Consider the following 17,246-nt stretch of genomic DNA (forward strand, 5'->3'; position numbering starts at 1 on the left):
AATCAAATATTGGTAAAGCCTAAACACACATACAATAAAACAGAGTCCAGAACAGTCCAATACTTAAATGGTCACTACTTTTTTAAAAAGATGCCTACATAACTCAACAATAAAGTATAGTCCTTTAAAACAATGGAAAATCCATGTGTAAAAATAGTAATTGGAAATCCATTGTGTAAAAAAATAAACCTTAACCCATACTTCATACCTATATGAAAATTAACTCAATGTATTACAAAACTGCAAACAATAGATTACAGAACTAAATAAAATGACTAAAAGTATAAAGCTTGTAGATGAAAACATTGAAGAAAAGTGTGGCCTTGGGTTCAACAAAGACTTCTTAGCTAGGTTAGGCAAGATATAGGCTCTAGACCTTCAACACAATTTAAAAAGCATGAACCAGAAACCTGCCAACAACAATATGTAAATGAATGGATATAGCTATGCTCCAATAAAATATTATTTATGGATGCTGAATCTTGAATTTCATGTCATTTTTATAATCTCAAAATATTATTAAAAAAACATTTTTTTTCAACATTTTTTAAATGTAAAAGCCATTCTTAATTCACTGGTTATACAAAAACAAGTAGTGGGCCAGATGTGGCCTGTGGATCACAGATTGTCCAATCTTATATGATATGATTTAATTTATGTAACAGAAAAAGACAAAATTATAAGGACAGACATCAGATCAGTGGTTGCTAGGGAGTGGAGTAGAACAAGGGGACTGACTACAAAGGGATGCAAGGAACGTTTGGGGTGAGGAAAATAACCTATGTCTTGATTATGGTGGTAGATATTACTGTGTATGTTTTCTAGAACTTACTGAAGTGTATGCCTCAAAGGAGTGGATTTTACTGGTAATAAATATAACCTTAAATAAGTTTAACTTTTAAAAAAGTCAGTTTCGAAGTGCTAACCTATAATCAGTGTGTGCGCTCAGTAGCTCAGTCATGTCCAACTCTGCAACCCCACGGACTGTAGCCTGCCAGGCTTCTCTGTCCATGAAATTGCCAGGCAAGAATACAGTAGCAGGTTGCCATTTCCTAATCCAGGGTATCTTCCTGACCCAGGGATTGGACCCACATCTCTTGCACCTCTTGCATTGGCGGGTGGATTCTTTACCACTGCATAAGATGGGAAGCCCCCAACCTAAAGTCAGTAGGTAAATTAAAAATAGAGCCATATAAGTCCTTTTATCTCTGCAACCACAAAAGCATATTTCCATTTTCATATCAAATATTAATAAATTCAAACAGCTATGCCGGGGTTTTTTTCCTATAACTTCAGATAACATACTATTTTTCCCTGATGGTCTTTCACCAGGTTTAAGTGAATCTCTAGTAACACAAAATAAGCATCACTACAAGAGACCTAAGTTCATAAAACATGTACAAGAACAAGCATGATTTTAAGTGGACCATGAATGAGCTCTGCATCAGAGCTTCTCCCACCATTTGGAAGAACCATCTTTCTATGTGTGAGGTGACTATACATTTCTACTATATACCTGTTTATACACTTATGATCTCTGGCATGATCGCTCAGTATATGGCTGAACCTCTCTGGGAGAAAGAGAAAGAAGAAGAAAATTAGAGCAAATGCTTTGTTTTAGTTCTAGAGGCACTGGAGTACTAGGCAAGTTACCAAGTCAAGTTACACTGGAACAAAAGTAGAAATCTTTTCGTAGAAGCAAAAAGTAGAAGCAAACTGTGCTACATAGGGCCTCCAGGGAAATAGAAACCCCAGTTTTCACACATAGGGAGAAGGCCAGTAACATAAGTAGAGAAATCAGTAATTATGTATCCCAAAGTGCTAGATTAGAGCTATTGAAACCACTCTCACAATAAGAACTGTAGCAGTCCCTGAGACTGTAGCATTACTGGGGCTGTGGGATGGGATCAAATCTTTCCTGCTGTAGGGAGCAGAGAGAGAGAGAAGTGAAAAGTTCAGATAGGACTAATCTATAATAGTTTGAGGAGGTAAGAGAGGACTTTTAGAGAGATTTTTTTTTTGTAGTCATCCTTCCAGTCCTATAAAATGAGAAACTATCATATGTAGAAGTGATGGTGTACAAGCAGATTCAAGAGCTCAATCATGTTCCTTGCCAAAGAGATCATTTTTCCCCTTCCCATTTATACATAGACCAAATTCTATCTCTGCTTCCTCATCCCAGTCATCTTCAACCAACCTAATCTGGTTTCTAGTCTACTTCTTAATCCTCACAAAGTTTACCAACAGCCTCCCTGTACCTAAAACTAACAGACAATTTTTTTTAGTCTCCATCTTACTGGGTTCTCGACAGTACTTGAAATTATGTTCACTGCCCACTTGGCCTTCATTATATTTTTCTGGTTTTCTCCTTGTTTCTCTAGGCTTTCATGCTCTTTTTCCTTTGAAGGTCAAGATTCAGGCCTCTCTTCTCTTTTCATTCTGTGTCTGCTTAGGCAGTGTTACCCATGCCTGACTTCACTTTCCTCCTACACATAAATGTAAATCCTCAGCTCAGACTTTTCCTCTGAGCTTCAATATTCAATTGCCTACTTCCCATCTGTATTGGGAAGTCTCGACGCCACTTGAATTTCAGTGCATATCAAAGTGAACTTGTAATTTTCCTATTAAGCCAAATTCCCTCCCAGTTTTTCCTATTCCAATAAATTGTGACACCATTTAATCATGCAGGCCTGAAATATAGAACTATTCTAGAAATACCTTTCTCCTTCAAATGCATAGTTAATCTATCATGAAGTCCTTTCAATTTTACTTCTTAAATGTGTCCTAAATCCTTCCACTTGTCTCTATATCCATGCTCAATACCATAGGCCTTGTTATCATCAATGCCCACCTAGCCTCCCAGCTAGGCTACTCACATTCATACTTCTCCCCTTCTGCATACTACAGAAAAATTATCTTGTCATCTCACTGCTTAAAATACTCTAATGGCTTATGATTGCTTTCAAGAAAAAGAAAAAACTTCTTATGAAGTCTGTTACAAAGTCTTGAATGTTCGCCCACACATTCACCTCTTCAACCTCATTGTTTGCACTGTTTCTTTCCCTTCTTTCTGCTAAAGCTACTCATCCTTTAGACTCACTATGGTGCATCTCATTACAGGATGCATTTTATACATCCTCCTGCCTCCTCCCAGAATAGATTGCAACACATGCCTTTTTTTTCTTTCTCTCTTTTTAAACTTTAGGTATCCAAAATAGAGTTGATCATGAGGTTGCTTCGCTGATTCATGCTTGGCTCCCATTTTAATTAATTGTTTTCCCCTTCCCCAATGTGACTTCCTTTCCCTCAGGAACCAGTCTTCAAATTTTTCTAGTAAAATCTAAATAGACTATAGCCAATGTGTCTGTGGCTTATTTTGTATCAGATAGATAGGTATTATTATAATTATTCTATTATTCCTATTCTACAGAGAGGCTATTTTTGCTTACAGTCACACTGCTAGTAAGTAAAGCCAGATCCAAATTCAGCTGCAGAATCAGAGTGCTAACCACTAGAAGTTCACACTTGAATGGATATATAATTTTCCTTATTTACATTTTATTCATCCCTTGTTTTTTAAAAGTTAGCACTTTATTCTGGAAAATAATAGACTTGACATGTATAACTGAATCACTGTGCTGTACACCTGAAACAAATATGAATTTACAGCGCTCCCCATCGGTCACATTACTGTCTGAACTCCACCTCCTATCAGATCAGAGGTGGCATTAGACTCTCATAGGAGCATGAACTGGAACCCAACAGTCAAGGTTGAAAATCATGAGTAAAGTGAAGTTGCTCAGGTGTGTCCGACTCTTTGAGACCCCGTGGACTGTAGCCTGCCAGGCTCCTCCATCCACGGGATTTTCCAGGCAAGAAGACTGGAGTGGATTGCCATTTCCTTCTCCAGGGAGAATATCGTGAGACTGCCACAAAATACGGAGAAGGCAATGGCACCCCACTCCAGTACTCTTGCCTGGAAAATCCCATGGACAGAGGAGCCTGGTAGGATGCCGTCCATGGGGTCACTAAGAGTTGGGCACGACTGAGCGACTTCACTTTCAACTTTTCACTTTCATGCATTGGAGAAGGAAATGGCAACCCACTCCAGTATTCTTGCCTGGAGAATCCCAGGGACGGGGGATCCTAGTGGGCTGCCGTCTATGGGGTCGCACAGAGTCGGACACGACTGAAGCGACGTAGTAGCAGCAGCAGCAGCAGCAGCAGCCACCACAAAATAGAAACAAAGTGCACAATAAATGTGATGTGCTTGAATCTCGCAAAACCATCCCCCTACCTCCCAGTCCCCGGAAAAACTGTCTTCCCCAAAACCGGTCCCTAGTACCAAAAAAGACGGGGACCGCTGCTCTGTAACGTGTGTCAGCCAAAAAGTTCGTTTGGATTTTTCCATAACATCTCACAGATGAATGAACTTTTTGGCCAACCCAGTATTTCCAATAAGTTATAATATTTCTGTAATGACATATTTACAAACACATACATGTTTTTCTCTGAGGAATGTATGCAGGAATATAATAGATATACTCAAGTTCAGTAAATACTTCTAAACTTCCTTCTCAAATGGCTTAACTCGGCACACCTGCAAGCAGGGTATGATGGTTCCAGTTTCCTCTTATCCTTGCCGATACGTGATATTATTCAACTTAACAAAATTTTACAGCTTCGGTATATGAAACGTTTCATTTTTTTAAGTTCACGTTTTTCTGACTCCTAATGAAGTTCAGCCAGTTGGACTGTCCCACCTATAAACTACCTACTCATGACATCCTTTACCAAAACTCTATTGGATTTCCTGGGGGCCTTTTTTGTTTGTTTTGCTTATTTGTAGAAGAACTTTGTATAGCCTGTATGCTAATTCTTTATAAATTGAGCATAGCAAAAGTTCTAGTCTGACAAATAACTGCTAATTCTTTGTTAAGCAGAATTCTTTAATTTTGATGCATTCCAATACATCAGTTTATCCCTGTATGGTTTGTGGTTTTGGTGGCCGGCTATAAAAAAAATTCTTACCCCTAAGTCAGTCACAAAAAAATTCTATAATTTCTTCTAGGAGCTTTATAATTTTGCCTCTCACATTTAGGCTTTTAATCGATCTGAAGTTTATTTTTATATGTAATGTGATGCAAGAATTTAATTTCAATCTTTTTCACATAGAGAGTCTATTTTCCCAGTACCATTAAATAGCCCATCCTTTCTTCCACTGATTTGTAATAGCAGTCTATCATATATTTAGTTCCTACATGTGCAACGGTCTATTTATAGAGTCTGTATTTTGTTTCATTGGTTTTTGGTTTGTTCCTACTCCAAAACAACATTGTTAGAATCCAAACTCCAAATATAATGAAAGGTATAAAAGATCTTAAGAATATAAACATATATTTAAGCTTATAAATATAAATATAATGGTAAATATGTAATTCCCAGATAGTAGATATTGTAGGCCTTGTGGATCTGTCACAGCTACTCAACTTTGCCAAACAGATGTGAGAATAGTCACAAAAAAGCAAACAAAGAAATGAGCTTGACTGCGTTCCAATAAAAGTTTATTTACAGAAACAGGCAATGGGCAGGATTTGACGTAGAGGTCATATTTTGTAGATCCCTGATATAAAGAGTCAAAGATAATTCTCATATTTAATTTAAAACTTTTCTTACAAATATTTAAAGACATATGCAATAATATATCAACTTAGAAATAGTTTTTTCCACTTTGTCAATTCAAAAAGCTATTTCATCCAAATTTTTCATGTCTATTTTCTCCATCCTCACCAAAGCAGCTCATTGAATTCACTGTTTTCAAAAGTAATTTCTTCATTCTGAGTTCTTTAAGAAACAGACATTATTCAGTATGTTAGTTCCCAGTAATCCTGCTGTTCCCTGGTAATTTTATGCCCAGTCACATAGTTTTTTGTTGCTGTTGTTGTTTTCCCATTCATCTTTTTGGGGGGTGGGGTTCATGATTTGTGTAACACTGACTTTCATCAGATGATGAGTTTTAAGTTGTGCTTTCTATAAGCTCATGGCATACAGTTATAGAATGTAACCATTAAATGCAGTCACACACATTACAGAGTGTTTTTCAAACAGCAGAGTGCAACCCAATACAAGGACATAAAATAAATTTAGCAAGCCAGGACTCACAGTTTAATGAACTATATCAAAACATTGGAAAGAGTATAAGATTTCTTATAAATCTTATTTCTATTACATATATATGTATGTAGGTATGTATATACTGGGTTATAGTGCAAAATATATTTTTTATGAATGGAAGCTTTTTAAAAAAAGTATGAAAGTTACTGCTTTAATAATCAGCTGAGAGTAATAATAATAATAAAATAATAATAATAATAATTATTATAAAAGAATAAAAACATATGTCATACAGCTGGCCATCCCAGTCACATACCAAGTCTCTCCTCTGAATTTCTAAAGAGCTGCCTAAGCGACTATTACAAATGTAATGTGTTTCTAAAATACGGATCTGATCATACCATCCTGTTCCTCTGCCTGGAATGTCTCTCTCTCTCTCTTGGTCAGATGCAGAGGCACTGAAACATCAAACACTAGGGCACGGACAGAAACAGTACCTACAGTATTATCAAATAAATAAGTGGGAAACTAGAGATACGGACATAGTAACTAGATTTAATGTTTGAAAATATTTTTAAATAGCTGAAGTACTTCACTGTTCCAAATAACTGAAAAATTTTCCAAATAATATGAGAAATACTGGCATCAGAATGTATATCACAGCACTGCTGCTGCTTCTGCTAAGTCGCTTCAGTCATGTCCGACTCTGTGTGACCCCAGAGACGGCAGCCCACCAGGTTCCTCCATCCCTGGGATTCTCCAGGCAAGAACACTGGAGTGGGCTGCCATTTCCTTCTCCAATGCATGAAAGTGAAAAGTGAAAGTGAAGTCGCTCAGTCATGTCCAACTCTTAGCGACCCCATGGACTGCAGCCTACCAGGCTCCTCCGTCCATGGGATTTTCCAGGCAAGAGTACTGGAGCGGGGTGCCATTGCCTTCTCCGATATCACAGCACTATTCACAGCCAAAAATTGGAAACAACCCCACTGCACAGAAATAGTAAAACATAAATAAATTGCAGTATATCCAAATACTAGAGTGCCATACAGTCATGAGAATGAATGAAATGCAACTAGATGCAATCATATGAATGGATCTCACAAACACATTAAACAAAATATTATAGACACAATATACCATATGATTCTATTTGTTTGAAGTCTAAATATAAATATGCAAAATATCACGTGGTGTTAAAAAAAATTCAAGTTAAAAAGTCACTCCCAGGGGTGAGAGAGAGTCCTCCATGGAAGAGAGCATGAGAAAGAGATCCTGGAAGTATGGCAATGTTCTGCTTTTTGCATTCAGTGATGGTTTCCAGATATATTCACTGTCTGGCAATTCAGTGAGCTATATATTTTCAAACTATGCACTTATCACTACATATACTATGTTTTAATAAAAACTTTACTTGGCAATAAGCACTTTGGTACTTTTATCAATTTTTCTAAATGCACTGTGTGAACAAGTGATCATCACCATTTTTCTTTATTTATTGACTTCTTTTTTTTTTGCTTTGAGCCAAAAGGAATTTAAGGTGGTTCTAACCTAAGGTACATGACAGATGTAGTCAATTTTAGACCACTCAGGTTGAAGAATATCTATGCTGGACCTGGAAACATATTTATGTGGAGAAACTGCTTTCACTATGTCACAAGTTCGGTCAACTGCTTTGATTAGTCAAGTATCAATAGCTTACAAGAAAACATCTTTGTCCATATCATCCTCAATCTTTAAAAAAATACAAGTAGAATTTTTTTAATTAAGTGAAAGTGAAGTCACTCAGTTGTGTCCGACTCTTTGGGACCCCATGGACCAGACCGTAGCTCACCGGGCTCCCCGTCCATGAGATTCTCCAGGCAAGAGTACTAGAGTGGGTTGCCATTGCCTTCTCCAGGTTTTTAAGTAAAATTAACAATACTTTCAATGACCCTTCAATTTCCATTGTCATTAGCCTTCCAAAGAATAAAATCAATTTTGAGGCAGGTCCATCGACTTTCTTATATAACTTAATAGTAAGCTGCCCACACATTAAGAAATTTCACTTTTGACCCTAAAATCAGCCCTACTGCAAGTTAACATGATTAAGCAAAGGGATCAGGTTATACACTTAGTCTTATCAACAACAGGTATAAGCAGGATTTCCAAAACATCCTTCTACTGCTAAGTCACTTCAGTCGTGTCCGACTCTTTGTGACCCCATAGACAGAAGCCCACCAGGCTCCTCTGTCCCTGGGATTCCCCAGGCAAGAACATTGGAGTGGGTTGCCATTTCCTTCTCCAATGCATGAAAGTGAAAAGTGAAAGTGAAGTCGTTCAGTCGTGTCTGACTCCTAGCGACCCCATGGACTGCAGCCTACCAGGCTCCTCCGTCCATGGGATTTGCCAGGCAAGAGTACTGGAGTGGGTTGCCATTGCCTTCTCCTTCTAAGGGACACTCTATGACATGAAATCTACAGATTTCGCCTTCTAAAGAGAAAGCAGAGAAAAACTACCTCAGGGTTATGATGGAAAAGACTGTAATAAGTCACATTAACAATTAGCACTTCAGCAAAAGCCTCAAAAATGTTGATCCTTAGACTCACGTTTCACAACTAAAAAGACACAAACAATTTTGCATGAACTGTTGGAAATTTGCTCTGTCAGGAGACCTTAAATAAGAGTCTTAAGAATCTCCCAGAAATAGTCTTTGAAGAGAAAGAGCTAACCAACTCTTGGATCAAGCAGATAACACACCAAAGTAGACAGCTTCCATCCAAGAACAGAAGAATGATTTTCTAGTATCTCTGTTCCTCCTTTAAAAATTACTTTGTTAACTATCTTCTTTATTATTGTTCCTTGGAATCTCTAATGTCCTCAGTATGCTTTCATATACTTTCACTGTTAACCCATTTTTAATCTCCTTTCACTGCCACCTGCATGTGTGCAGCCTCAGTTGTGTCTGACTCTTTGCGACCCTGGGGGCTGTAGCCCGCCAGGCTCCTGCTGCCTAGGAGAATGCAAAAAAAATCTCCTTGTAATCCCACTGACAAAATTGTAGGGGTACTCCTTGAAACACTACATACCATTAATTTCCTTTCTGTGAGAGGATACTTCTGTATTTGAATTTTCTTCACATTATTAACCTTAACTTTCAGTACTGTACAAATCAGACCTTGATCTCGAGTCATTACAGCAGTTTCAGAAGAACCAAGAGAACTAAGAGTGGGGACTGGAGTTATCTTTGCTACAGCAGCATTCTTTTGGCAAGTTTTTATCTTTTGGCATGCAGAAATTAACACCTCATTGCAATAAATGAGAATCAAACAAAACCTAACTGCAGTTGATATTACTGTGTGGGTTCAATCACTTTAATTGTAGCTGACTCTTTTGCAACCGCATGGACTATAGCCCCCCAGGCTCCTCTGTCCATGGGATTCTCCAGGCAAGAATACTGGAGTAGGTTGGCATTTCTTTCTCCAGGGGATCTTCCTGACCCAGGTATCAAACCTGTGTTTCTGCATCTCCTGCATTGCAGGTGGATTCTTTACCCACTTAGTCACCTGGGAAGCAGTCGATGTTACTAGTGCTCACTATAAACAGAGTTGCCTCTCTTCATGAGGACATGGACCTTCTAGATTTCCTTGCAGTTAGTTAAGAGCCTTGTAACAAGCTTTGGGCAATGAACTGTGAGTAAAGGTAACCTACCACACTTCCTGTTTTACATAATTAAGAATGAATGTGAGTTCTCCCTTCTCTCTCTCTTGCTCAGATGCAGCAAACCTAATAGCTATGAGTTCTAATTGGCTTGCCAACAAGAGGGAAGCAGCCTGGATTGCTAAACTGCCACGGGGAAGAGAAGAATTCTAGAATCCCATAAGTAAGTCTTAAATTTTTTCAGGGGCTACTGCCCCTGGTCTATGACTGTCACAAATGCTTCTCAGCTTTTTTTCCCCTTTTGGAGAAACAGGAAGGTTAGAGAGGACTGTAATTAGGTTATTTCTCTACTCTCATGTTGGTTGGGCTCTGGTTAAGTAGTTTCCTTTCAGAATGAAAATCTCTTGGAATATGTCAAAAATGGTTGCTTATCCCATCCATTGCTGGAAGTAAGAGAGAATTTTTCACTGAGCTTGAGAATTTGGTAGAGCTCATGGACGGCTTCCCTGGTGGCTCAGCTGGTAAAGAATCCACCTGCAATGCAGGAGAACTGGGTTCGATCCCTGGGTTGGGAAGATTCCCTGGAGAAGGAACAGCTACCCACTCCAGTATTCTGGCCTGGAGAATCCCATGGACTATATATATATAGTCCACGGACTCACAAAGAATGGGACACAACTGAGCAACTTTCACTTTCTTGGGCTTCCCTGGTAGCTCAGCTGGTAAGGAATCCACCTGCAATGCAGGAGACCCAAGTTCAACTCCTGGGAAGGGAAGATCCACTGGTGAAGGGATAGGCTACCCACTCCAATATTCTTGGGCTTCCCTGGTGGCTCAGCTGGTAAAGAATCTGCCTGCAATGCAATGGGTTCCATTCCTAGGTTGGGAAGATCCCCTGAAGAAAGAGTGGCTACCCATTCAAGTATTCTGGCCTGGAGAACTCCAGGGACTGTATAGTCCATGGACTCACAAAGAGTCAGACACAACTGAGCAACTTTCACTTTTACTTTCTTGGAAGTAAAACTCATAAATCTAGGGTGGGGGCTCCCTGAAGGCTGGACTTCCAGGAATCTTTAACTCCTAAGTTAGTCTACACTCAGCTTTCCGTATTTCAACAACTTCCTACCAGTTCTTGGCCCCAGTGGGTTCTACTCCTAGAAATTCTCTCTATTTACCTCTCCTTTCAGTTGTCAGGGCACTCATTTGTCCCGTGACCTCACTTTTCTGATGGATCAAAGAAGAGTTGATTTTCAGTTTGTTCGGTTTATCCAGCTCTTTTCTTGTAAGGATAGGAATGACAGCTTCCAAATTCTTTGTATATCAGGGAGGAAACCAGAAGTCTCCACAATATTGTTTTTCATTACTTATCAGCATGTTTGAAGGTCAAACCTTTGAGAGCAGGAACCATAGTCCTTTTACCCCTGGACTCCTAGTAACCTGAGTTGTTCTGGGCTCATCAGTCTTGGACATTCTTATCTGCTCTTCATCACACACTCTCTCACTGGGTCAGCTTCTCTACTCTTCAAGCTTTATACACCATACCGACAACTCCAGAAGTTTTATCTCCAGTTAATCCATATCGTTCCTTTAAAGTTGGTTGACTTATTAGCATCTTAGACTTTTAAAATTTAAAACTTCAGCTTTAATTTCTACTTCTAACCAGTTCACCCTTTCTGCTTGTTGATCATAGTAAATGGTATCACCACCCAATAAATTCTTCCAGTCAGAAATCTGGCAGTCCTCTTTGGTTCTTTAATCTTCCTTACTAACTTCCTCTAAATCTACTCCACTAACAAATTACATCATTTCAACCCCCAAATATACCTCTAATCCACTTCCCTCCCTCTTCAGTGTAATCAACCTGGTCCAAGCCATCATAATCTCTAGCCAAGTCCTCCACAAAAGCCTCCTCGCTACTCTCTCAACCTCCATCCTCACGCACGCTATCCATAGAACAGCCAGATTGATTTTTATACATAAATTAAATCATATCACTCTGATGTCTAAAATTGTTCAGTATGTTCCCTTTATACTGAGATTCAGATCTAAACTCCTTCTCACTCTCCGGAAGAACACTGCCCTGTCTGAGTTCTACACCTGGTCTCGCATTCCCTCTTGTCCACTATATTCCAGCCACACTAGTCTTCTTTGTGTCTCTCAAACCCTTCGCTACTAAAACTTTCACCTGTCATGTTCCCTAAGCTTAAAAAATTCTTCCCCTTACCATTTTTTTTCCTACTATTTCAAAAGTACATTTATTATTTACCATGTCACAACCTGAATAAAACACGATGGTTCAAAGTCAAACTAATCCAATTGGTTAGTTTATTTGTATCTTTGATACTAAGTTACATATTGGGAGCACCAAGTTAAAATAACAGTTGCATTAAAAATCATTTATATTTTTTCTGAGTATACCCTTTATAATTATTCAAAGACTTGTTTTACACTCTACATATAATGTATATTACATTGCCTTACAGATAATTACATTTTGATGTTAAACCAAAAAAGTAGTGAAAGAAAGAATTTAAAATTACTTAATTTGTATATTAGGCAATTTCTGCAAAGGCTGAATGAACTGACAACTGAAAATCAGCTCAATCCAATTTCTATACTTTAATATTTATGGAAAGTCAAAGTTGGATACATTATTATACTTATACCTACATTTTCACATGAAATACCCAAATCAAAATTATATTACATTCAAAATCCAAAATTACATTCCTGTTACATTTTTTAAAAACATCTATGAAATAAACAAGCTTCAAAATTATGGACTTCAAAGAACCTACATCATTAAACTTTTAAATAATCACAACATGGGATTTACAGGAATTCATTAAAATGAAATTACTATTCAGGAAATATTAGATTTTCAATACTGAGAGAATACTTACTTATTCTACTGTGAAATGTTTATACAAAATATGAAAAGCATAAGTTGTACTTTCTGACATTTATAAATTAAAATGAATACCTAGAATACAATGCTCCAAAATAATTTAATAGATAAGTGAACAAGCAGATTGGATGCTATCCCACTCAAATGGTAGTCAAAGAGAGAAACCTTGAGATGATTTGGAAATAAGAAATCCTAGACTCTGATTGAAAAGAAGATGAATTAAAGAAGATTCAGAAGAAACCCTCATCTGTAGATCAGAAAGATAAAAGGAAAGCTACTAAAAACTTATGTATCAGAAATCTTTAGCACAATAAGACTGTAAGATGAAGAGATGTAAGAGAACCTATTAGTTCTGATTTTTTAAAACTGTATAGGTCACAGAACAAGGAAAATGAATTAGTTGTCCAAAAAACTTTAATGGAAATAATATTTATTAATATAAAATTAATTTTTAAAACATCACAAAGTACTAGTCTCTTCTCCTAAAATATTCCTAGCCAAAAATCAAAGCAAATTGTATTATTTTTATTTTGAAATAAAGCTATTTCATTTCAAATATGCCTTGATCTCTTTGCTTATGCCAATCAAATGTTATTTTGTTTCAGTAATTAGAAATCACTTCTTAAGTTTACTAACAAAATATCTATTTTATTTAATATCTACTGTAATCTACTAAATAATGTAATTTAATCTTGATTATTTTCTAAAACATACAAAGAAGATACATAACTGACATCATTTTAAATTGAGACAAAGTTGCATCTAATTATACTTTGCTATTGATTTTACTCTGTTACCATGTTTCAGTGCCTTAGAGAAAAATGAGCAAAACAATAATATTTTGTGCAATTTTAACACTATTTTTGCTGATTAAAGATATTATTTCTATCCCTTGGAACACATTATTCTTGTAAGAGAATAAAACATATAAAATCAGTTGTGAAGACACATTTATTGAGTTCTTACTGTGGGTCAGGCATTCTGCTAGATGTCAAAGATAAAATGTAGACAAGACAAACACAGGTCTTGATTTCAACTGGCTTAAATATAGCAACAGTCTCAACTATACATCTACATTATCAACTATTAGGAGGAGCATATCACAATACAGTTATCTACTTCAACTGAAACTGAAACACTGACAAAATTTAAAATAAAATGCATACAAGAGAACACAAAATGGATGAGGGAGTACCCTCAACAATAGCAAAACAAAAAGACATTACCTTCTAGTTTGGATTAAAGGCAAAAATACTAATGTTTTTCTGAATGTTTCATCTTAAGGTTCCTGGTAGCTATTCTCCTAAAGCTCGTGTCACTTTTCAACCTGCCCATTCCTACAGCCAAACCATCTTCTCCACAAACATAATTCCTACTTTTGGAAAGCACAGAGGCTGACTGGTAACAGCATTTCTGAGTAAGATGGCAATTATCATGGGGAGAGTGGAACTTATATCTACACAATCTTTCTCACATTCTCCGAGTAACTTCCACTTTACAACATAAATAATATTTCTTGCACAAAGTTAAAAAGATACAAGTATGAACAACTTTTTAAAGAATGTGTTTCAATCTAGAAATAACTGAAATAAATGGAATTGACATATTTTAATGTTTCAGACCGATGTGAGAATAAATTGCTGCATTTCCCAAATTATGTTTCATAATCTAATGAAATGTTCAGTGAAAACAGGACTTAGTGGTCACAGAAATTTAATTAAGATTATATATTCTAACTAACACCTTTGTAGCATATTTAGACACTCAGAAGTATTACAATAAAGAAATTCTCCTAGCCTTTAAAAAAAAACACCTGTATAAACTTGAACAAAGATTGAATCAGGGGCTGTGGGCAGGGGTGGGGGAGCGGGGAGGTGGTGGTAAATACATCTTATGTCTTCAGGAATTATTTTTGAATGAAACATGCTTTGGAATATATTGCATTATTGGAGATAATATTTTACTGGATAAATACAGATAATGTAATTTATATTAAAGTTGGGGAGAGAATTACCTCTTTATTCTTACTACCCTATAAATTACCCTGTTTTCTTTTAATATTTCCATGGAATATGAAGCATAAAAGGTGAAAATATCATCTTCATAATCTAACAATGTTCACTTCTGAGGAATGCTATTTCGAGGGCTGTATTTTAATACCTACTCTTCAGTATGTTATGCTATCAGAGATAATATTTAGTCTGTACAGATCAGCTTACTTACGTCTGGGGCTCCTTTTCATTTTGTTGTTTTTGCTGGGGCTGAAGAACGTTATTTACCAGTTCAGTGATCCCACTAAAGGGAAACCACCTGTTTAAATAAGCAAATAATGTGACTGAATAACCAAATGAATAAAACAACTGTAGGAATATGTTTTCTTATCCATACTAATAAAAATACACAGGCACAGAAGCTACAGCCAATGGAAATATGAGCTTCAGTTATCATCCAGGCAGTCAGAATATAGGGAAATTAAGTTTGAACACTTAATCAGTCCACAAGCAGGCAGCAAAAAACTACATCTAGTCAGTGTAAGGATGAAGTAAGAAGCTGCAGGCAGCTCTCTTACAAGCCAGAGGGTCAGAAAGCAGACACACTAGCTGCAGCCTATCCAGTATTAGTGTGAGCTAATACCATCCAAGGCGCAGAAAGCAGAATGTGGCAAAGGTACAGAAGTCAAGCCTACTGAACTCTTAAATACGTTTACTTACTGTGTCGTCTGTGGTTTGTGTTCTTCTTTGACCCTAAAAAGATAAGTTTGCACAACTGAGTGCACTGTACTAGGAAGAAATTTCTATCTACAGATCTGTGGTCAGATAAAAATGAAAAATGAGGTCTGTTACATAGAAAAGCTTAATGCTTTGCCATATATTTGAATTATACCATATATTTGAATTATGCCATATATTTGAATTTGAATTAATATGACACAAAAGGAAAAGTTGAATCGTTTGTTTTATTAGAGGGCTAATATTAAAATTCTTCTGCTGTCTTAATGATTCCATGATTTGTCCTCAAATTTTCTGCATACTTGTATTAATATTGAAACTGAAGCATTTAAAGTATTATATTAAATAGTTACATTTGGTCTACTGAAGATGAACAGATTTCCTCTTTATTTTAAAATTTCTTCCTTAATATAATTGAAGTAAAGGTATAAATGTTTTAAATAAAATGTAAAGTTTTATAAATGTATTTTTAAAGCCTCCAAATGGATTTATTTACTTCACAAAGGAGCAGATAAAGAAGTTGGGGAGTTATGCATCCAATATACCTAAAAATAGTTACTAAGATAATTATGTGTATTAAATTTAAAATATTCATAAGCTAAAGTAAATTATTCATAAAACTATAAAAGACTGAAAATGCATTTACCCTGTAATCAACTCAATGCTTCACTGTTTAGCTGGACATTTAAAAGTAGAGAAAGCTAAAACACAAGGATAGAGATGCCTCTGAAATGTGGTTCCCACACTTTGCCTGGGACTGGTCCTGAGAGGTAAACCTGTGATAAGTGATCAGTTGATTAGTTTTACTTTCCCAAAGAAAGACTAAGGATTGGTAACTAAAATGGATCCCCAGAATCTAGGACTTTCATTAGGAAACTATATTAACACTGTAAATTAAATTCTTTTTTAAAATTAAACTGATTTTTTCCAGAGTGTTTTTATTTTAAATGATCTAATGATTTAATGAAAGGGTATACCCTTATACATTTTTGTGTCTCAATGAATATAATTGGTATTTATATATCTCTATTAACTAAAAAGAATATCTTCTGTTCTCTGCATAAACTTCAAAAAGTACAACAGTTTTAGCCTAGATCTAAGGCGACATCATTTAGTATTTAAACAGAGATATAATGGAATATTAATAAAGGATTATATTTAGCACCAAATATATAAGCAAACAAATACAAGCAAACTATAGTGACAATCTATCTAGAAAACTTATCATTGTATTTCTTTGAGAATAAGACATAAAAATCTCTTAATGTTTTAGAACAAAATAGGTCCTATATAAAAAATTTACCAAACCAGCTTATCAAAATGGAGAACAATTCAAGATTATCCTTCATCAAATAATATGTATGTTAAAAACAAAAACATTAAAATAAGTTCATGAAAGAGAAGAAGATATCTGAAGACATCCTAGGTGATTCTCTATAAGAAATCATATTTGCTCTTAATTAGTGATAAATGTTTTTATCATAAATTTACATTAATTATAAATCAGTTTCTAATTTTAAAATGTAAGTTGAAATAATTAACAGACACAAAAATGTAAATTACCAATTCAGAAATTGTTTATGGGCTTTGTAAAATATACGTGAAATATATAAACATTTGCATCAGCTTCCCAAATAAAATACGTATCACAAGCATAGCAGTATAAATATTTATCATCTTTAAATACAATCAAGAATATAAAATTATCCTTCTTTTGTCCAATATATTAGATGAAATCAAACCTCAAGAGTATCTGACCACACTTAAAATTCATGCTGAGATAATAGTTTAAGCACTGGTAATATGGAAAAGTAATTATATATGTCTTGGACAGTACCTTAACATTATTAACAATAAAC

At 36.0% G+C, this 17,246-nt stretch overlaps 1 protein-coding gene across 27 annotated transcripts in view; it reads right to left on the bottom strand.

Annotated features, from left to right (window-relative positions):
• RIMS2 (regulating synaptic membrane exocytosis 2) overlaps positions 1-17,246 on the bottom strand; it is a 608,892-nt gene that overhangs the window by 488,425 nt on the left and 103,221 nt on the right. For 17 of the 27 annotated variants that reach the window (XM_025001659.2, XM_025001661.2, XM_059874465.1 and 14 more), the window contains exons 2-3: positions 15,370-15,402; positions 14,882-14,968 (exon numbers count right to left, since the gene is read on the bottom strand). The exons of the other annotated variants lie outside the window; for them this stretch is intronic. In XM_025001659.2, the coding sequence (XP_024857427.1) occupies positions 14,882-14,968; positions 15,370-15,402 (120 nt within the window). The remainder of the gene's footprint in view (positions 1-14,881; positions 14,969-15,369; positions 15,403-17,246) is intronic. 27 annotated transcript variants of the gene reach the window in all.

The sequence above is a fragment of the Bos taurus genome, chromosome 14 (assembly GCF_002263795.3).
Source record: "Bos taurus isolate L1 Dominette 01449 registration number 42190680 breed Hereford chromosome 14, ARS-UCD2.0, whole genome shotgun sequence".
In the NCBI taxonomy this organism is placed as follows: Eukaryota; Metazoa; Chordata; class Mammalia; order Artiodactyla; family Bovidae; genus Bos; species Bos taurus.